The sequence below is a fragment of the Colletes latitarsis genome, chromosome 11 (genome assembly GCF_051014445.1).
Source record: "Colletes latitarsis isolate SP2378_abdomen chromosome 11, iyColLati1, whole genome shotgun sequence".
Classification (NCBI taxonomy): domain Eukaryota; kingdom Metazoa; phylum Arthropoda; class Insecta; order Hymenoptera; family Colletidae; genus Colletes; species Colletes latitarsis.
In genome coordinates, this window is record NC_135144.1 from 20,812,461 (window position 1) to 20,834,932 (window position 22,472).

General features: G+C 30.0%; 2 protein-coding genes across 12 annotated transcripts; one reads left to right on the forward strand and one right to left on the reverse strand.

The window, feature by feature from the left end:
- Positions 1–1,698: 1,698 nt before the first annotated feature.
- Inpp5e (Inositol-3-phosphate synthase) lies at positions 1,699–10,146 on the reverse strand. Of its 4 annotated transcripts, XM_076777341.1 has the most exons (7): positions 9,580–10,146; positions 8,336–9,506; positions 6,903–7,124; positions 5,880–6,192; positions 5,233–5,792; positions 4,690–5,158; positions 1,703–4,612 (listed from the first exon to the last, which is right to left on the reverse strand). In XM_076777341.1, the coding sequence occupies exons 2-7, from the start codon at positions 8,808–8,810 to the stop codon at positions 4,498–4,500; spliced, it is 2,154 nt and encodes a 717-aa protein (XP_076633456.1). In that variant the 5' UTR covers positions 8,811–9,506; positions 9,580–10,146; the 3' UTR covers positions 1,703–4,497. The 4 variants fall into 4 exon arrangements, with proteins under 4 accessions (XP_076633454.1, XP_076633456.1, XP_076633455.1 ...); XM_076777340.1 differs by having other exon boundaries at positions 8,336–10,146; XM_076777339.1 differs by lacking the exons at positions 8,336–9,506; positions 9,580–10,146 and having other exon boundaries at positions 1,699–4,612; positions 6,903–8,279.
- A 910-nt stretch (positions 10,147–11,056) lies between these two features.
- Positions 11,057–22,291, forward strand: LOC143347546 (uncharacterized). 8 transcript variants are annotated; one of them, XM_076776778.1, is made up of 9 exons: positions 12,302–13,244; positions 14,158–14,340; positions 14,566–15,156; positions 15,508–15,681; positions 15,779–17,890; positions 18,399–18,580; positions 18,688–19,006; positions 19,399–19,608; positions 19,868–22,291. In XM_076776778.1, exons 1-8 carry the CDS (start codon positions 13,025–13,027, stop codon positions 19,599–19,601), a joined length of 3,984 nt encoding a protein of 1,327 aa, XP_076632893.1. In that variant the 5' UTR covers positions 12,302–13,024; the 3' UTR covers positions 19,602–19,608; positions 19,868–22,291. The 8 variants fall into 8 exon arrangements, with proteins under 8 accessions (XP_076632891.1, XP_076632889.1, XP_076632892.1 ...); XM_076776783.1 differs by having other exon boundaries at positions 12,307–13,244; positions 14,566–14,703; XM_076776776.1 differs by lacking the exon at positions 12,302–13,244 and adding an exon at positions 11,057–11,105 and having other exon boundaries at positions 14,566–15,681.
- The last annotated feature ends 181 nt before the right edge of the window (positions 22,292–22,472 follow it).

Sequence of the window (22,472 nt, forward strand, 5' to 3'; positions counted from 1 at the left end):
GGGAAATATAAAAACTTACATATGGAATGTATACAAAATAAAGTTTGAAATCTTTCATATATTCATATATAATTATAATTATACAAATTATACAAATAAGCAATTATAAAATATAGATTCTAAATAGATTCTAAATAGATGTAAAAAAAAGTACCAACATGCTTCACCTTTCGATTGGTCAAATACATGTTCCAATTTTATTCTACCAATCATAATCACATATATGCTTCGTCTAGCAAAGATTTCGGGTAAATAAAACCACACGACTTGCCACAAGAATAAAATGGTTGGGCAATGTGCTTCAAATAGATGCACATTCGATAACTATTATACAAGATATTATTTATGTATAATAATTAAATTAAAATTCTGTAGTGGAAGAGACAACAAGACAAAATTTGTAAAGATATCGAATAAGATAATATAAATAAAAATATATTAAAAAACACAAATAATAAGTTACAGACGGTGGACCAATGAGATTCTGTTGCAAATTACGTGATTTGTTTACAGAATTTCTTTCTCACTGGACAAAGTACATTTAAAATTTATAATAGATTATACAACGAATATATTATTATTAATTAAATATGTATCATAATATTTTATGTATGAATTGTGATACAATTGTAGTAGCTTATACACATGTCTCACATGTCTTAATTGTTATGAATTAAGAACAATGCTCTCTCTTTGAGTTCTGTTAATACATGTTGACGCTTTAATTACCAACAAAAATAATTAATTAATTTAATTACTTCAACCAAATTTGTTCATTTAAAATATTCACATTTACAATCAGTCTACTGTTTATTATCATGCAGAAAAAACAATATTTCCTTCTTTAATAATGTAATGTCACGCTAATAAACAATTATCATTTCTTATATGTTATAACATACATACAATAATAATTAAATAAGAGTTTCGCCTCTTAACATTCTAACCAAAATTATTTGACATACATATAACCAACCATAATTAATTATAGATTTGTAAATGTTAATTCCAATACATTCAAACGTGTGTCCCTATAATTTGTTGATCATCATAACAAACGTTAATCAAACGGGAGACTGAATAAACTAAATTAAAGTTTCTTTTGTACACGAATAAAAGTCGCAGGAAGATGAACATACTTTTTCTTATACAATATAGAAAAATAAATTTAACAAAATTAATTGAAAAAATGGTTATTTCTGTATCGATTCCATATTACCGATTTTATACACAATGGAATATGGAATTCTGATTTCTTTATTGTTACGCTACGTTACATTGTTATAACCTTGTATGAATAGTAAAAAAATAAAGGCAATTGTACCCACATACATAAAACCACTTCCATCACATTACTTAGTAAATTAAAACTTATGAATTATAATTGATATTCAATAAAATAGAAAAACATATAAACTTTAATGTTATAGTAATCAAACTGTTAATTACGACAAATGGATCTACTAAACAAAACGATATTAAAATTATAAAAAGAATTTGAAAGTATGTTTACGTTTCTAATAAAGACCATAATTATTTTCGTTCATTATCCTTTGGAGTAATAGGTTTCTTAATCTTTCATACTAACAATTCAACGAAATTAAAAACGTTTTATACTAACAATTCAACGAAATTAAAAATATTTTTTATTTAATTGTAAATAAGATTTCAGTATATGAATAATTATTTTAGTATTTAATATTAGACGTGTTGGATATTTTTGATTTGGAAAAAGTAGTGGGAAAAATAGCTAATATTGAAAATTGCACGTCTCTCTCATTCAGTGGACGACGCGAGAAGGATGAAAAACAGAAACATAGTGTAAACTGTTATACAACACATACTATATATGTATCTCTTATACATTTTGCCATGTTAACCTATTGCTTGAAAAGTACATGCTGAATATGGCAAATATCGCAATTATTCATTCTATGAGCTTTAAAAAAAAACATGTGCAACTTATTTAAATTAAAATGTATTAAACATTACTTCAGTAATAGAATATTGTTTAACAAAATTTTATTTTGTTAATACATATTAATACTTAATGTGTTCATAATTATCTATATATTGCTTTATACTTAAAACTTATTTCCTATTTAATATCAAGTTATTATTATGAACATATATAAAGTTAACTTTAGGCATTGTATATTGTGACATTTTTACACAATAGAGTAAGCTGAACTGTCATGTATTAATGTCTAAAGGTTTTAATAGATGTATATATCTAAAGAAAACATAAGTACATATAAATATCCATATAATATTTTAAAGAAATATTCAATTTTCCAACAAAATAATTATACAATACATTTGTTGTTATACTATGTATAATTTATAGGAAATAGTGACGATCTTTTGAGCATCAAAATCTTAGACTTCATTATAATAGTAACCCATTTATAGATTTAGAAACTTATACAAGGTGATCTATTAGAAATAGAATATTGTAATTTCTTAATATAGTAAATAATAAATGGTGGTGACGGTATCTATTTTATTATGTCTACTTTAAAGTTTAAATATTAAGGTGTATTTTCCCTAATAGACCACCCTGTATATAATATTACATATTCCTACATCTGTGTATGGTGAGGCAAATAATAAGTCGGCTTTAATTTTTTAAGCTATATTCAATTTTTCTCAAAATTTAACATTTTAATCTGCATTTAATTACAAATAAAAGTTTTAAATTTTAATAAAAATATTTCATCTTTTGTTTGTAATTATTCCCAGATTAAAAAGTTTCAATGCATTTTAATTATTCTTACTTAAAGTTGAGATAGCATAAGGTACTATGTTCAACAAAATTTCGTACAATAAGAAAATTAAAAAAAATTGCAATTTAATTTGTTTCATACAAAAATAATTAAATGGCTTAGGATACAATCATTTCTCATGTCTTTTAATATGTATGTATATAAATGCCATTAAACAATGCCATTAATTGCAGTCATCAATAGTTTCTATATCAATCTGTTATAGACAATCAGTCCATATCAATGTATAGTATCTAACATGTTCACAGTCTGCTGAACCGTATGTGAATAAGTACAATTTTATCTCAGATGACCAATAATCTATACGTGAATTAGAATAAATTTGATTTGAAAATCTACAAATCATACATAATTCAAGCCAATAAATATCACCTGCATGATCTATCTAAAAATTGGTCTATGTTTATAAGCTTAGACTGTGAACATGTTAAGATTCATTGAACTACTTATTCAAATAATTTATAAGTTACTACTTTAATATTACACTAAATAATAATATTTATGAAGCTATGTGTCACATATTTTAACATGTGTTAATATTACAATACTGTCTTTATATAGTACTTATTATCAACTTCTTGAAGTACTTACAAGAAAATTGTACGTATTTATGCAGTTTTAGTGACACGAAAAATAAAATTTATTCTGCTTAAAGTTAATAATAGAATTTATTTTTTAAATAATATAAAACTTTTCTCTAGCTTAACATTGTGGGTGGTCCCAATAAATAAAGTTGCAAAATAAATTAAACATCTTATAAATTATAAAATCATAATTAAGACAACCCATAAGATATAACACTATAGACAGATCTTTTCTTAAAATCAGTATTACATTTACGCAGTTTGACGTAAAACTTGCATATTTTCTTTACATAAATTATATGTGTATTTACAGATAAAATAAGTATTTATAATATAAATGACGAATTATTTAATCAATTATTTCATTATAATATTGTGTAAATTTATAATGAAATAATTTGAATAAAGAATACTTTAAGTAAATATAATTAACGCAATGCTTATATCCTTAAAATTTTTGAACATTCTTCTGAATTATGACTTATGCATACATAAAATGTATAAAGCATAGTTACGAAATAGCAGTAGGTATATACACACGGAAACATTGAATCTGTCGCAGGGTGTAAAATTTTCCGATAGCTGGAATGACATTGGTGACTCCCAAGTGGTAGAATGTGATGTTTTCAATGTACTTCCACCAATCGGAAGCCTAACGCTATACATATATGCGCCATGACCTCACACCAGATTCAATGCCCTCTAGAGTACAATTCAAACTTTTGTATACGTTTAAGTGTCAAAAGAAGTCAGCGTCTTTTCATTTCAACAGTACACGTAACTATTATACCCTACTACTGTAGTTCCTAATTTCATGAATAAACAGTTTACATACATCTTTATCTTGACTAGATATTACAAAGTGCATATTATACAATAACATGCTATATAAACTGCACTAGAAAAACGGTATTTGTTATTTGTGTAAAAAAGTTATGAACAGTTATAAATGTTTTATATATGTATAGAGAGTATACAAAAAAGAAGTGATATTGGTTGTGAGAATTGCAATAGCTATGTTCTCACGTTCTGGCATTAAAAAATTAGAACAAATAAATATATAATACTCGTGTTATACAAACTTGACAATGTGACATTTTTTTCACCGACGAAATTTATATCTACGTTTATTGAATTGAACATACTTTCGAAGTTCCATGGGATTCATCCATAGCAGCTGCTCGTCTCTTTATACCTTCCAAATATATCTCGCGGTTAAACAAACCACCACCAAGAGGAATTCTATAATAAATAATTATTAAAAATTATATAATATATTTTAATATCATATTTAAGTTGCATATGATATATATACGTACGTATCAATACCAGGCCTTATGGTTGTTTTAAAAACACCCCACACAGGTTTGTGGTCTGAAGTACAAATGCTTGGAACAGAATCATATACCAGACATTCTATAATTCCATCTTTATGTGAATTAGTACTTTCATGACTAACTCTTCGAATGTATCCTCTTGAATGTCCTTTTCCCTTAAAGAGAATCCTGTCGGTATATGCGGGTGTGCGCTGTTTACTACTTGAATCAAAATTTTGTGTTCCTGGATCATATTTATAAGTAGGAGGAAACATAATTGATGCCTCTTCAAATCCACGTAAAACGGCTCCTTCGTTAAGAATTGTTCGTAATTGGTCTTTATGTAAATTTATTGGTGACTGTTGAGGAAAACATGTATCTGTAACCCATTGGATAACTTCTTCTCTTGGCTGAGCTAGACGAAAATTTAAATCACCACACCAGAACACACAATCAAAGTTTTGAGTTACATCTGAAAGTATTAAATCTGTTATATAATATATAATTTTATAATGATAGTGATGATAATACAATTTTTGTCCATACCTTTGCTTTTATGTCTTGTAGGTAAATCTTTAGGAAGATCAAGATTTCTAACTATTCTTTTAATATCATTTACTCGTTCTTTAACTTTATCTTGATGCGCAGTTAAATGTGCAGTAACAAAGAGAAAACTTGTGCCAAATAACATTAATGCTATGGCTACTGCTCCTTTTGTTCTAAACGCAGTTCCTGTTCTAGTTGAAAAATTAGCATCCTCAGCAATAGAACAGAACCAAATTAAATCTCTCCTTAAAAACAGAGCAAGATGCAATGTCCCTAAACCAGTACTGAACAATAGTACGTGGGAAGGACCAAGAGTTTCTTGTAATGCTGCTTCCCATTCGTTTCGTTCAGAACATGATTCTTGTGTTCCAATTGCTAATAAGTCTGGAACAGTTTCTATGTCTGAAGGTAACATAAAATCATTTAATTCTTTTGGTGGACTTTGCCCATTCATGTTCCATGTACCAACAAAAATTTTCAATTCTCGATTTGGCAATACTTTCTCAAGTTCTACTGGTCCGAGCAATGAATTTGCAGCAATCCTTCCATGAAGAAAATTTCTGTAAGAAACCAGCAAAAGTATAACGTTCTTTAATACGTATAACTAATTTTTTTGTAAAATTATAGTTTTATTAACATTTGTATACCTTTCTCGTGCTTTTTGTGTAGGAATTAAATTAAGAACTTGAGCAGCTAATAATGCCTGTTTTGCTAAACTGTCCATAGATGTTCCAGTTGTTTGAGATCGATGACGTTCTTTCTTTTTGGACAAAGCATCATGAGATGTAGAACGAGGTTTAAGTTGAACAGGTGCACTTTTTATAGACTCTGGACTTGAATGTCGCATAGAATTAGTTGGCGAATTTGCTACTAAATTATCCACAGACCGTCTATGAATTAGTCTTTGTCTTAAGTATGCAGGAACACTTGGTGAAGTAGATCCAGAAGATGAATTTTCACCTAAAACATCAAAGTATTATACAATTATATTAAAAAATATATAATTTGTTGACACTAATGTGAAACTTGAATGATACATATGTCCTTCAATATAATGTCTTGATGAAATGAACTTAATATTACAAATTAGAACAATAAATGATAGTAGAATATGTATCTGTAATGAAACCAAATTGGTTCAATTACTTCTTATTGTGTTCTTGATTCTGACACAATTATTCAAAATGTAGCAGGAATATCTATGATTCATGTAAAGTATATGTCTTGATAAATTATCTGAAGTTATTTCAATGATAGAAATTAATATAAATATAATTAATTAATTATATTTTTGGGAATTAACAATTAACATTATTATATTAAAGAGAACTTAAATTAAGTGTTGAAACGATTATTAAGACAGCAGTTTACATGATTTACTCTGTAGGTACATGTATCAATATTATTTTTAAATACTTTTGGGAAAATATAAATAAATTTTATTTATAATATATAAATTGAGAGTACTTATTGTGCGAATCATTTGTAACAGAGGAAATGCTATCTAATGATTTAACATTAATATAATGATTTTATATCTTAGTTATCAATATTATACAAGTGGCCAAATAGAAGAAATAATGTAACATTTATACAATAATAAAATGAAAAGTATTTGAAGAAGCACAAGAATGAAACTTTAAGCAGCAGATATACTTTATTTATTATACCTTCTTTTCCTGGTTTTTCAGTATTGTTAGATTCATGGTACTGAACCATACTATAAACGTCATGAGGATTGTAAAACTGCCGTTCCATTTCCAAGAAGAAATAAGAGATATATTTTCCTTTTGTAAAATATTCATCCTTGACATTTTTTTCATTTTTTTCATAATCAATCAGAAGTTCATTCTCATCTTCTGATGATTCCTCAAATAAATCTTCTGTTAAGTCTGCAGAAAAATCACTATCTTCACTACTCTCTTGAGATATGACTTTTATTTCTTTTAATAAAAATTTATGAGTTTTATATGGACAACTTGTAATATTAGAATATGGAATTAAATTTGGTATATTCGAGAGAGAATTTAAGTATTTTGTAGAATTATTGTCATTGGATTGACACACATTTTCTATATTAAAATTCTTTGTCAAAAATGCAACTTTCATATCTAAATTCCGATCTGAACTACAACTAAACTCTCCTTTTTCCTTATTCATGTTAATATTTATTGGACTTGCTGCTTTTTTATCTGTCTTAAAATCTGAGATATTTGCATGTATGTCATCAATAGAATTACTACTTTTGTGCTTTGAACTTTGGTTTATATCAGATGTAATTTTAGTCTTTTCATAACATTTTTTCTCATATGAGTTTTTAGCAATTTCGTGATTACTATTTCTAATATTGTCAAAATTAAATTCATCATTAATATCCTCTTGTTGGGATATATTCTTTCTACAATGACTGTCACTATGAACTTTAACATTTAAATTCTCAGTACATTCTTCTGAAGCTTCTCCAAACTTTAAATTTTTTGTTGTTTCCTCTGTTAATTTGCCACTTTTTTTTTTTTTGAATACTCGGATTAATTTATTGAGAAAAAAAGTTCTCTTTGTTTTATTATCAGAATTAGACATTTTTTAAAAAGTGTTATTTAAAGTAGTACTTGAAACACGTTCATATGTCAAAGATTGGTCTTCAACTGACTATCATTAAAGCCTACACCTCTACTCATAAATACAATGCAAGCAATTCCTTTTCTACATTAATGTCAAATAAGACGTAGTGGGGATACACAAGGTCACTACCTCATTCGGTCAGATTGCACAATTAGCAAAAATGGAAACATTGTAATAACTGTAGTACTTAAATTTAATGAACTCCAAGTAGGTTTATATCCTCATTGGAAATTTTTTGCTACTTTAATGAATAACAACGATCATTTAGTAAAGAAAATTGAAGATAATCTTTTACAAAATATATTGAAATTCACATTTAAGTTGCCCAAATTAATGTTTAATTTAGGAACAAAATAAATCACTTTACAATGTTTTAGATTATGTCATACATTAATTTAATTTAGTGAAAAATAGTTTCTGATTGACACAGATAAATAATTAAAAAATTTATATTTTTCAATACAGTATGTAATTGTCTTACCTTCAACAAAAGTACTTTGTTGTTGTTCTTTCTCTACAAAAATACTATTCTTTTCCACATTTTCTTGAGCATTACATGCACCACTTGACGTGTAGATTTCTTCCTTTTCCACTAATACATCAGTTTGACAATTTCCATTAACAGAAGCTACTTCAGATTTGACGGATGTACGACTTAATGTAGTTGGGGATAATCTACTGACGGTTAAACTTTGCGGTGGTGTCCTGCTGCGTTCAGTCATTGCACAGCACAATGAAAGTTTTGTACTAGTATGAGATCCATGTTGTGAATTTTCCATTTTAGAATTTTTGTTTGAATTACCATCTTTGTAAGATGTTTCCAAACATCCAACTTTGGTTTTTTTATTCATTAGCATGCGACAAAGAGATTTTTTCTTTTGCTTTGTTTTAGGAGAAATGTCTGCTTTAACAGCATTTGTTGTGTTAGACACATCATTCTCTTCGCATTGCTCCATAGTAATACTTGTAATTTTATACTTTGAACACAATATAAGTAAGTAAGTTGTGCAAAGTATACCACATAGAAAACATTAATAATGTAGGTCTATTTCATATATGTTACTACAAAGTAAATCAGCAGTTAGACATTTACAAAGTGATTTTGATGTCTGTTGTACAATTATAATCACTTTTTTTTCAATATGATATACAATATAATTAATGATCATTTTAATCGCTTATGATTATTAACAGCACAAACTCTTGGTTGCAATAAATATCTGTAATACAGTCTTCCCAGAAACAATGTGCAATTCTTTCAATAATTCTAATACATATATTCTATTGTACAATGTGGACTAGAATCATAAAACAAGATATTTTATCTTGTCAACATAAAGAATATTTTATCTTGTTAATAGTTTATTATCAGCATATTTCTTGTTTAAATAAATACATTTAGTATTATATTAATAAGTAATTGCACTTCAAATATTAATAAATTTAACACTTTCATATAGAACAATTTGTATGCAATAATTAGACTAAAAGGAAATAATACATATTGTAAATGTGCTATTTAGATTGACTATTCAATTTTTAACTCTCCTTGATTTATTTGCTTAGGCACAAAATTCATCATCCTTACATGTAAGTATTTATACTTAATTATGCCCAGGAACTACTGTTGTAAATTTTTCTATAATATTGTGCTGTAAATTAAATTTGATAAAACAAGCATTGTGCCAGTCAAATAAAAAATGTGAATTCGTTAATATTGCGTACACTTGTCTTATATTGTTACGAAATTCAATTTGACTTTGAATCTCACATTGACAATGCATTGACACGTCATTCACGTCAAAATCCATAACAAACTGCATTGCGATTGAAAATACTTGACAAACGATCATTAACTCTAACTTCCGCTTCCATTTTTAAATTAATAATGAAATAAACAGCATAATACGTATATTATGTTCTTTAAAAATTAGTAATGGTCTTCATTATAATTATTATTCCCACAACAATTGTTCTTATTACGCATGAACTGTCACACATCCGAATGTTGTATCATTCACCACTTTCGAGCTAATATCTGAACTTGCGCAGCTATCAGTCAAGCAGACGACAACGTTATTATATTTTAATACACCTTATAACATTTTATATTCGGTTACTTAATGTTTCGTACAATTAACACAATAAAAAATAAAATTACAAAATTAAAGAAGACTCTTTGCCACTATTTAAAAAAAAGGATATTTCTTATATTTTAATTAAAAATATAGCTGTCATAGTGAGCAGACGACATTTACAGGCGCCATATTGTTGGCAGAAGCTATCTGTGACGCAATATACCTACTTCGGCATCTACTTATTGGAATCCGCTGCATACACATGAATAAGTATACAGGTACCTAGGGATACGTAGTTGGCCAGTGTCGTTTGGTGGGTTGCGTTATTATAATGTTTGTTTACGTTGACGATAAGTTTACGTACATTCGAAGAAATACAAATATATAATTGAATTATAATATAAAATGTGTAAATATTGATTTCAAATAATTGTTGAATTACAGATAAACAAAAATATTTTGATGTCGTGTAAATTTCATGACTCCTACCAATCGATTATGTAAATTTAATACAACATTAAATTTGAATAAAAATCGTGCGCATCTATTGAATAGTGGTGATCTAATGCATAATTAAAATTTAATAATGACATTCGTTGTAAAGATTTATGTTTTTATCGAAGATTCGAGAATGAGCATCAATGTAGAAGCAATAATACACGCACATAGAAAATAAAAATATACATATATACATATATTTGTGTGTGTATCGCGATTTTCTAAAAAACGTTTAATAACCAAACACATAACTTGTGTTCTTAAAAATTTCATATATTTTATAGTAACTTCGAAATAAATTATTTCGTTTTCTTAAATAACAATAAAAAGTTAAATTACTAAAATAATTGCCTCGAGTATATGGGCAGAATTGTAATGGAAAAAAATCCTGTAGCTAAAAATCGCAAATGTGGACGATGTTAGGAGTTGCGATAAGTTTTGAATTAGTTTTTAATATGTTAATAAGAAAATATATAGTAAACGTAATTCTAAAACACACACGCACGCATACAGAATGTTTGAAATTTTTATTTTAAACAAAATTTTATAATTATACTTTTTAAAATACTTTTCATTGTACTAATTTTACAAACATTGAAATAGTATATGAAATAAAATATATTTAATACCAGATCAATAATATGATTGTTGTGATTCATGATTTAACAAACGTAGGTAGATATTCCGAATAAGTACAGTCTGTTTGATAAGAGCGTGGACGCGATAAATCAGAAAAAAATAATTTTCTTCATAAAAAAATTGTGTACAAATCGCAAGTATATTTAAAAATCTAATACGCTTTTGTTAAATAATAGGTCTAATCTCCCCCATTAGCGACTATCTCTTAACAACTTTAAGCATGCTTTCTACCAACTTTTCTGCATATGATGATAAAGATCTCCATATCTTATGAATTTTTCTACTTAATGATTTGAGTGTCAAACAGCGTTCTCTTCGAAGTTTATATTTTATTACAGAAGACATTAAAACATTTTCGGAAAGACTTATAACACGACACGTCAAGATTCTCGTGTGCCCACGCTGGTCTCTTTTTCGACGTGCTTTGTTGGCAGCAACAGTTTGACAATTGTGCTTCACTATGCAACATTATTTGCTTGTAAGCGATGTTGGATAGTCAAAATACTAATATTTACGCCTTTTCTTGTTAGAAGAATTTGCCCCTTTCACGAAGAAGGCGACAGATTCTTGGGAAAGAGATGGACGATCGCTTTGTCCTGCTTTTCTGTAGTTGCCCTCTTTGATCCTCGATCAGGGAGGTTATCGACATTCTTACTGTTTTTATATCGTTGTACCCAGTTATTAACAAATTCGTGAGACTTCCGCATATATTTTGTTGCACTTCTAACACTCATTTTTGATCGTTTTGAATGACAACACCAAGACTGCTTCAAATCATTTAGCATATACGGCACTCATATTCGAAAACGGCTGTATATCGCATGTACACAACTGAAACTGAAGGACTCGAGTGAATGCGTATCGAAGGAAACTACAAGTGTTTAAACTAACACAATTTCCCTCTCATTAGGTATCAAGTTTCGAAAATATCACGTCCACGCTCTTATCAAACAGACTGTATATGCAATCCTTATGTATAAATGTATGATCAACTTCGTGTGCACAAATTATAATACTACATGTTTGTACAGATTTTTATAAGTATAATAGTAAGTTTATATAGTAAAATGGAATGGTTAAATATTTGAATTGCTATATAGAGAAATACCAAGTAGTAGTTTGTTAATCAAAAAGGATCGTGGCTGTACGAGGGAGAATGTACGAATGCGAACAGATGAGCGAGAAAGACTAATATTGAAGCGAGCAAGATAGAAACGTAATTCGCGCCGCCACCGTAAGGTGTCAGCATTGCATGCGGTTCGCTCGCTAGCGGCCACCATTGTTGAAATTCTGCTTTGGTTGATGCCCTGACGATTTTTTGGCTAAAAATCGTAAATTCGCCAGCCCCTGGCAAGGGCTTTGTGCGGAAGGTGCGTATCCCGTGATAAGCCCGCGACTATGTTTAAACCATAGTGACCGTCAGTGGCATGTTTCGCAATTAAGGGCCCACCGGGAAAACCCAGTGAAATCGAGTGTGCCCATCGATTTACGTGAAAGAAAGAGGCACCCATGTCCGTGTCGTGTGTCTTGTCGGGGTGTTGGTGTTGTGTGCGGTGTCTGAATTGTGCATGGGACATACGTGCGTGCATACGTGCCGGTACAATGCAACGCGTTTACATCACGCAACATACAATCTGTCGATCCTAGATCCTGTTGCCCGGAGTGAAAACTGAAATTACCCGAGTGTGTAGAGAGTGAGATATTTGAGGCGTCAGATAGAGATTGCCGCGAGTAACTTGCAATTTTTGAATAGGTGCACGTTGTTCCGCGTGTCGGCACACGCGGCTCGCGCGTTATCGATGATAGTGTCCAGGTGCGGGAACTACATCCCTGCTTCGTTGTTTCGTTTGTGTGTATGTGCAGTTTTACAGGGTTAGATGTCTTCTTCTTTCCACGGTTTGCACGTTGAGCGTGCATAGGCGTGTGCACGCGCGACACACGTCATTGATGTATGTATGCATACGCGTACCCGTGTGTATTTTCTACGGGTGTACATGCGCGGGTTGGTTAACGTGTCTTTCTTCGTGTATATGCGTGCTCCCGTGCGGTACTTGTACGCAAACTGCATGCCATCGGAATTTACGAAAAAGCACGCGAACTCTGTTCTGCTACGACGCTGTTGGATGAGGAAATCGAGACACACAGTATTACACTCGCATGCTCATCGCTCCCCTCGTGGGTAACATCGACTATGAAACACCTACAGTGTTATTTCTTACATAGTGCTTCTGTGGAAACCGTTAGAATTTTTTTTCGCTGCTATTCTGACAGATCCTTTAAGAATTGACGCTTTAAATCTATGGTGACAAATTTTCAAAATAAGCGGAAATGTAGTCTTGTTAACAACGTCAGTAATTGCTAAACGTATCAACGTTGACACCCTGACAAAACTTGTGAATTTTGTTTATTATATTTATATTCTTTAACAGATCCTCAATGTTTCGTATTTTAGGTGCTCTATATACATTATTGGACTTTAATCAATGTGAAAGGGTACTTACAATTATGTACTAATATTATACTATTGTTGATAAAGTAATAGCATTATTCCTTTCACAAATAGTTTTTATGAATTTTTCAAGTTGATATTATAATATAATATTAATGCTCTATAAAATACAATTACTTTAAAATTATTGACAATGTGATGCTTAGTTGTATGATAGTTTGCAATAATGAAAATGTAAACAATGTATATTATAAATCTTAACTGAATAGGATTTCTGCTTTGTGAAACATAATAATTATCTATCAATATTTTAATGGAGGAAAAATATGATTTAGTTTTCGTTGATTTAGAATCAAATAATGTAGCATTATAGACAATCTTGTTTTCTGTAAAAATGATTTTTTTGTATTCGTGTTAGTGCTTATAAAGTGTTATAGCTTTATAAGTTTTAATATTTATTGTTGGTAATAATAGTATGTGCATGTTTATGTTTGTTTATTAGCGATATCAATTGATCGTTTTCATATTATATTTTATTTTTACATTAATTATATTATATTAATGAAACATGTGCTCAATTGTGTTATTTCAAACAAATTGTTCAAATTTTTTTACATATTGTTTCTATAATAATTTCAGGAATTGGAAACACGTACAATAGCATATTACAAGGAAGAAAAATTAAAAACCCTGACATACATAAATTATCAATTAATCATCAATTTTGTCAAAATATACAAAATATTAGTGAACAAACCATAGATATTCCAGATCTGCATTATGGTGTGACTTGTCAAAACACATGGACTGTTCCCAGCAATGGTAAACATAACTTTTAGAATTCTCTTAAGCTCCTAAGTCATAAAGAAGAAAATTATATTTTGTTAATAACATAAATATAAGTTTATTTACTTGTTTCATATTTCAAGTAGTCACTTTTATTCAAAACAAATGGTATTAAATATTGAATATATTTCAAATCATTGATTATAAAATAAGGTACCTATAATTATAATCATAATTTCCTATTAAAATTTTCAATTACAGGGCCATTCATACTTGGAATTGCGCCAAAATGGGCGCTATCAAATAATTTCATGCAGTGGGATTATATACAAGAGTTGGTAGCACATGGTGGTATGCCAGATATACATGGTTTATGTCAGAAGGAGGAAAATATCATAGGTGTGTCAGACACAAACTCAACATATGTTAATCAATTTACAAACTTCTTACAATCAACAAACAACAGAAAAATAGCAAATTCTGATATACAGAGAGCAACGGATAATAATTGCTTATCAGAATTTTCAAAACACGAGTTTAAGAATCACAAGGAAAGTTATAGTACCTGTCAGAGTGACAATAGCAAAGTAAAAACAATTAATTTACCAAATACTAAGAGGGCAACAACTATCTATCAGTTTTGCAAAGACAACAGTGAAAATTTGTCTGAGACAAAAACAGAAATTGATTATAGTGATAAAAATCTTTATTTGTCAGAACACCTAAATAGTACATGGAATATTGCACAGCACAAGGCTTTATCAAACATTTTGAAACAGTGTAAAAATACTTATAACCTTCTTTGTGCTTCTGAAGAAGAACTACTTAATTTATCAAGAAACTTAGAAGACAGTAAAGATTGTCATAATACACAAAGTAGAGATAAGAAAAAACTGTGCAATTTCTCAGGCACAAAAGCATCTTTGAAGGACAGTGCCATCTTGAATCAATTAAATCATTCCTGTAACATAGAAACCTGCTATTATACAAAGTACAAGAAAATAGATTATGGTTTATTAAAATTTTCAGATTTGGAAAGTTCATCTCATAATTTAGAAATTGATAATACATTATTTAAAACTTATGATAAATACTTGAATTGTAAAACTTTGCTTTTATGCGAGAAACAAGATACAGACTTTTCTTTTACACATTTATCACCGAGTGTTAAAGATATTAATTTTAAAAGCGAATCTTCTACAGAGGAATATACAAATAAGTCAAAGAACATCTATTTTGCAACTGATTGCAAACCAATATTAAGTAATTGGGAGGATTTCGAAATGTCAGGACAGTATCCAGGTCATAGCCGACCTCCGGTTGGCACACCTCCACCACAGGCAGTCTGGAATCATCTCACAATGACACAAGGTCAAGGTAATATCACTGCTAATTTTCATTTATAAATATTTTTAAAGTAACAGATATCATATATATTCTCATATTTTATAAATAGTAATTTCCGTTGTAACAGTTTCAGGCTTGAATATTCATCCAACAGCACTGTCGGGTGCTGCCCTAAGTTCAGCTGGATTTTATACGCATCCATCTATAGCTAGGGCATCTCATATAACATCACAACTTACGCCTCAACTTGCGCATACTCAAGCACCTCCAACGTGGCATACTCCAACTGTTCCATCAAAAACTGTTACTCCAGCCAGCACACCAGGAAATCCTTTGTTTAGTTTACAAATGCTGGTAGATAATAGGCAGAATCAAAGTCAGTATAGAAACTCACCAGGTTCGCAAAATACGTTAGACTTATCTTCTACGTCTGAAATTATTCCTGAAAATTACTCACAAATACCTCAAGATATTCCAATAAGTTTGACTGCAAGAAACGTAGATAAAAGTAGTAGAAATGGAAATATAATTTCCCCTCCGATACCTTTGAACGGGGAAACTTCATCGGATAGTGGAATTAGTTCATCAGTTCCAACACCTAATTCTGTCAGTGAACCAGTTTCTCTCTCGACAAAAGAAGTTACAACACCTAAAATAACGGTCAAAAACTTTGAAAGCAATTTAAAAGGTGTGGCAAATCTTCACGATAAGATTAAGGAAATCAGTGTAGATAATTTTACGCAGAAAGTTATAAATTTACCACCTAGTGTAACAATCGAAAGGATAGTTCCGGACAAGAAAGAACCTGAGGTTATGAAAAATAAAGATACATTAAGTGTTATTGCGCAAATGCCAAGAAATGTTCTACCTGTTATTGTAAATCTTACCTCTAAAGTGGACAAAGATGTAACAGATAGTCCAAAAAGAGAGTCATCTTCAGAACGAGATCGAAAGATTGAAGAAACAAATGTAAGGTCCCCTAAAAATTTACCAAAAAGAGGTAAAAAGGGTGTTGACTCTCTTTTAGAAAAATTAGAAGGTGGCAATAAAAAACTTGGCAGTGCTGAAAATATTGGGTCTGTTATTGTAATGCCTGTAGAAGAAAAAGATACATCGAGCGTTAAAAGTATGTCCCCGGATAGACAAAAATCGAAATCCCCAAATAGAGAAGACGAGGTAGTATCACCAGCGTTCAGTAATGACGATTCTAATGATACTACTAAACAACGCAGAAAACGAAAATTAGAGAAGCCTGTGCGGCTTAGTAAAGATTCCAAAACGGAAGTGGAAGATATGGAATTAGAGCCTACGGAACCAACAGAACCTAGAATGAGTGAACCAATACCAGAGGAGGCAACAAGTGCAACTTCAGTTGTAAAATTAGAAGAAAATAGTGATTCGGTGGAACAGAGAATACCTGACAAAGTAGAAGAAAGCATAGAAGAAAGAAGCGAAGAAAATCAACCAATTAGAAGGCGGAGAAGTAGTGAAAGTACGCCTCCTAGTTCAACTCCTTCGAATCAAAGGGTCCGGAGAAAATCTAGCGATGACGCTACAGAATTTTCAAAAGTAACAAGTCCAAAAGGTGTAAATAATACAAATCCATTTAATGAAGTCGAATCAGAACTTGAAAAGATGTTTGCTGGCATTGTTGAGACAGAGATAGATGTCAAAAAGGAAGAATCAAAAACAGAACTTACAGAACCTGAGCTTCAAGCTGGAAGCACGACAAAACCTGAAAATTTAGGAAATAATATTCTGCATACAAAAGTTTCACAAAATATAAACCCTACTGACGTTTCATCTACGGTAGATGCAAAATTGTCTGGGAAAAAGGGGAAGAAAGCCAAAGTTCAAGGAGGTAAACGAAAAATATCAAGATCTTCCGAAAATATTTTCGGAACTATAGGCAACGATATACCTCAGAAGGAAGTAAAAAAAAGGAAAATGTCTAAAAGTTCAAAAAAACAAAACGTTTCAAAAAAAACAAAAAAAAATACAAAAATAGATGGATTAAGAGAAATGGCATATGATTCCGGTTCAAATGCAAGTTCTATTAGATCTCGTGGACCGGTAGTTCATGTTGAAGGTCCAAGAGACAGTCCATTAAGCATTCAAGTAGTTAATGCGCCAAGGGAGGAGGAAGAGGAAAAAAGTAAAGAAAAGCGAAAGAATGTTGGAAATGGTAGTGCAGGGAGAAGCAAGAGACTCAGTCATCAAAACGATTTAGACTATAGGGGTAAGTAGTTTTAATCTTTAACTTGCATACATATACAGAGTGTTCGGCCACCCCTGGGAAAAATTTTAATAGAGGATTCTAGAGGCCAAAATAAGACGAAAATCAAGAATACCAATTTGTTAATGGAGGCTTCGTTAAAAAGTTATCAACAATTAAATTCAAAAATTTCAAATCGTTCTGGAAAAATTATTTTCAGTTGCGGGGGTCAATTACAATCATTTTTGGTCATTACACATACCCCCGAAATCCTGCGCATTTTCGAGAAAAAAATTCAGTACAGGCGGAACTTTAAATGTTAATAACCTTTTAACGAAGCCTCCATCAACAAATTAGTATCCTTGATTTTCGTCTTATTTTGACCTCTAGAATCCTCCATTAAAATTTTTCCCAGGGGTGGCCGAACACCCTGTATGTAAATGTATGATATAAAATAATATTTTTCAAATTACTTAGAAAGATATTTAATAATTAAAAATTATTGATTATTTGAATTAATTATTTTATGTAGGTAAAGTCAGTAGAGCGGGTCTCTTTAGTTCAACATTATCGTCGCGTTATGATGCACATACAACAGATTCTACATGGGTTTGCGTATTTTGTAAACAAGGTCCTCATTCTGTTATACCTGGGGATCCTTCTCGACCACATCCTAATTTGGCTGGACCTCACATAGCACCAGGAACTTACACTGTATGTTATAATCATTTTCAGATTTTGTATTATGTATATTTTTTTAAATGAATCATTCGTATTAACTATGAATAGCATTTATAAACAGTGTTGTTTTCAAATTACAGGTTCCAGCAGGTGTTTTAAGTGATTTATTTGGACCTTATTTAATTGGTAAAGAACGTTTAGAAGATGGAATTCTTTCAGCTGATGAACAAGAAATTACTATAGAACAAAAAAAAGGTGGTAAGAATAAAAGAAGTTTGCGGTATGCTGGACTAGCTGATCAGTTCACTGCAAAAATGGGTAAAAAGAAACGAAATTCCGTTGAAAGTAATAGTAATGCCATTTTTACGGGAATGACTGTACTCCCAGGGGAAGAACAACGTTGGGAAGTGTGGCTTCATGAACAATGTGCTGTTTGGGCAGCTGGAGTATATATGGCAGGTATAATAAACGAGAATACTATCTATATTGATAATTGTTATAAAAAAATTTTGTTAAAGTTAACTTCTTGACGACGGTGGACGCGAGATAAAATTTTGCATTTAGTGTCGATGTAAATACAAGTGACTGAATTTTTATACAGTAGTATTCAAGATATTTTAAGTTTTGAGAATTCGTCATCTTGATGCTCAATGTTACTATTATCAACATCGATAACGGCAACAACAGTTACAAAATTGCTATTACGATTTTTGCTACCTGTTGCTGTTGTCATTAACACTTTGAGAATCAGAAATGTCTAAACTTTTTTCATAACTTACAATTGGTGGAACAGTCAAGGGGTTAAAATGCATAACATTAAATGATTCTAAAAGAAGTGATTTTTAATACAGGTGGCAGAGTAACAGGTTTACAAGAAGCAGTATGGGATGCAGCGAAGTCGATATGTGACTCTTGTGGTTTAACAGGAGCAAATATTGGCTGTGTTAAACGAGGTTGCAAAGCTGTTTCACATTATCCTTGTGCATTAACAAAAGGTTGGCACTTAGATACTAATCAGTATATACCGAAGTGCAATCTGCATCGAGTTACGTGAAACTTCGGTGAGTCTATAAGAATAGCATGAAATAAATTATATTTACTGTGTCACGAAGTACGGCTGTAACTTTGAAATATCGAATGTCGAATACTATCTTATAAGACACGACATTTAAATTTGTTAATAAATGAAAGTAGCATTAATTAACAAGGTATGCTTAAGTTGATAAAATATAAAATTGATCATTATTATGCGTCATTAATATTTTTGATGATGGATGTCGAAGACCTAATTAAGTCTGATGATTAATTTATATTTTTCAGCATTTAACAGTTTTGAGACGTTTTGAAATTACGCTTTGCATCATTTGGTGCATAAGTGTGTTTGAAGTGTGAAAGTATAAATGTCAGAACAGATATATGGTAATTTGCATACACAAAATATCAATATGCTCGACAGAAATACCTTCCAATGTACAAGATGTTCAAACGCGAATGCTGTTATTGTCTTTAAGAATTACAAACGAAAATGGAAATTAACGAAAATGAAGAAATGGAAGTTCTTCTTGTTAATTAAATTTAATTAATTTTCTTGGCCTGTGGCCTTGAACAGTGGCCTTTTCGACCTAATATAAAAGCAAGATTTTTTAATTTAAAATCTGTAGTATAGACGAGTCGTTACTGAGGAACAATGTTAATCAAAAAAGTATTTGCTTTTTTACTCATATTTAAGAAACATTGAAAGGTTACAAATTTTTCCCTAAAACATCATGTACGCCGGAATAAAATATAGGGCATATTGTACCAAAATTTGAAGAAAAAATCAGAATATGACAAAAGTATGAAAAAGCATAGAGTTCCCGTTAAGAATCATATGCATGTATATAAAATGGGATGGATTATTAATCAATTAAATTGCTGGAGTTTGAACACTATCAACATTTTTCATAAGAAGTGTGAATAAGAAACATATAGACAAGTGTTCTCCTGTGAATGTAAGAAATCATCTGTAAATAACAAAGTTCTTATGTGAGAAAATGACTATTATATTATTATACAATTCCAATGATACTACAAGACATTCTTCCGTTTATAAAAATCATGCTATTTTAGTAAGCATGTGTAGTTGTGTTCTTTATTGCGCGAAAATACATTTAGTGTAATGATACTTATTTCTATTATAATTTTTTGAAGATTATTTGTGACATATAAATCTGATATAGGTGTAAATAAATAGAATTTCGCTCATATAATATTTTTGTTTATTTCTTCACCTCGTCTTTTATAATTACGTATTGAAATCATTTGCATACCTAAAGAGAACGGGCTCACATGTTTACTTAAAGAGGACACTTGTAACACTTGTAATTATTGTTATTAATATAAACTCCAAGAAGAGAACGTACATTTGTTCCATAAATATTAGCTTCTGCTTTTCTGGCGTGTAACGATTATAACTTCACTGTCTACTATAATTTATGAGTGTGAAACCAGTAATTAAGATTTAATAGTACTTGTACGATTTAGTGATTAAATTAATCGCTACTTATAAAATTTATGGTAATTGCTACTGATTTATATAATTTTTTCATATTAATATTATTGTAGTCATCTGCGCCGTCATTACTGTCACTATCATTTTCATCACATTTTGTAAGAATGTAAAAGAGACAAGTTTTTGTAATAACAAATGTAAGAACAATGATAAGTATTGATTCTCTTAATGTATCAGGGAGAAGTAGTAAATATCAGGAAAATTGTATAAAAATATATAGAATAAAGTGTACATAACATTAATTTGAGTAGACAACAAAGAAATATACATAATACACATCAATAAATATGATAAATATAATTATCACTCTTCCTAGAACACGGAGTACAGTAAAGTAAAAATAATGATTTTTAAATACTAATTATATAGATACAAAAATTAAATTGTCAAAGGGAAAATAATTATTTGTACATATATAGCATATATATTAACAAATGTCTTGTAAAGAAAATTTGAAGAACATAAAAAAGCATTTTATTTAGGGAAGTATAGTATATCTGTTTTAATGTATGATGACAAACGGTTTACATAAAAGTAAACTTATTTGAGTTTCTCTTAAACTCCTCGAGACATGGCTCACTATTCTTGTGTGAAGGGCAGTCTTTGTAAAAACAAGTAACAAGTACAGTAAAAAATACTACTTAGATATAATAAGAAAAATTGAATTGTAAACAAAACGCTTATAATATACAATTATGTATGAAAGGGAAACAAAATTCTATCTTAGGCGAGTAATTGTAATATTAATATTTGTGATACAAAAAATTTCTGGACAGAATAGTGTGATGAATAATTCCAATATATTCTTATGTTACATTCTAACTTTGCGTACATAGAGCACTTCTCACATCTCCATGTACAGTTTAATTTTATATTAAGCCGTTTTAGTACTGTATACATACTTAGTCCATTCGTGGAGAAATAAAATCAAGATATTATATACAAAAAATGTTGAAGATTTCAGAATCCTCTCTGTACGCATAGGTTATTAATATTTAACGAATATTGAAAGTGACGTAGAAAACGTTTCACGACCTGTCTTGTATAAATGCTGAACGCATTTGGCTTGTAAATTGCGGAAAAGATAATTTAAAGCACCGAAATAATTAAGCGCAATGAAACTTGAATATCATCATGCCTAAGTAATTTGTATAAAATATAGATCTGTAAAATAAAATTGTCGCATCGTGATATGTGGTGAGAGAGGTACGGTAGTAATGATCGCGAATTAAAATCAACAAAAACAGTGTATCTTCCCTTCCTTTTCTGTTCAATTCTCTCTCTTTTTTTTTTTTTATTTCCTTATTCCTTCTCAAAGTCGATTATAAATGTATGTACGCAATTTTTGTGACCTGGTTTAGTATCAATAAGTAG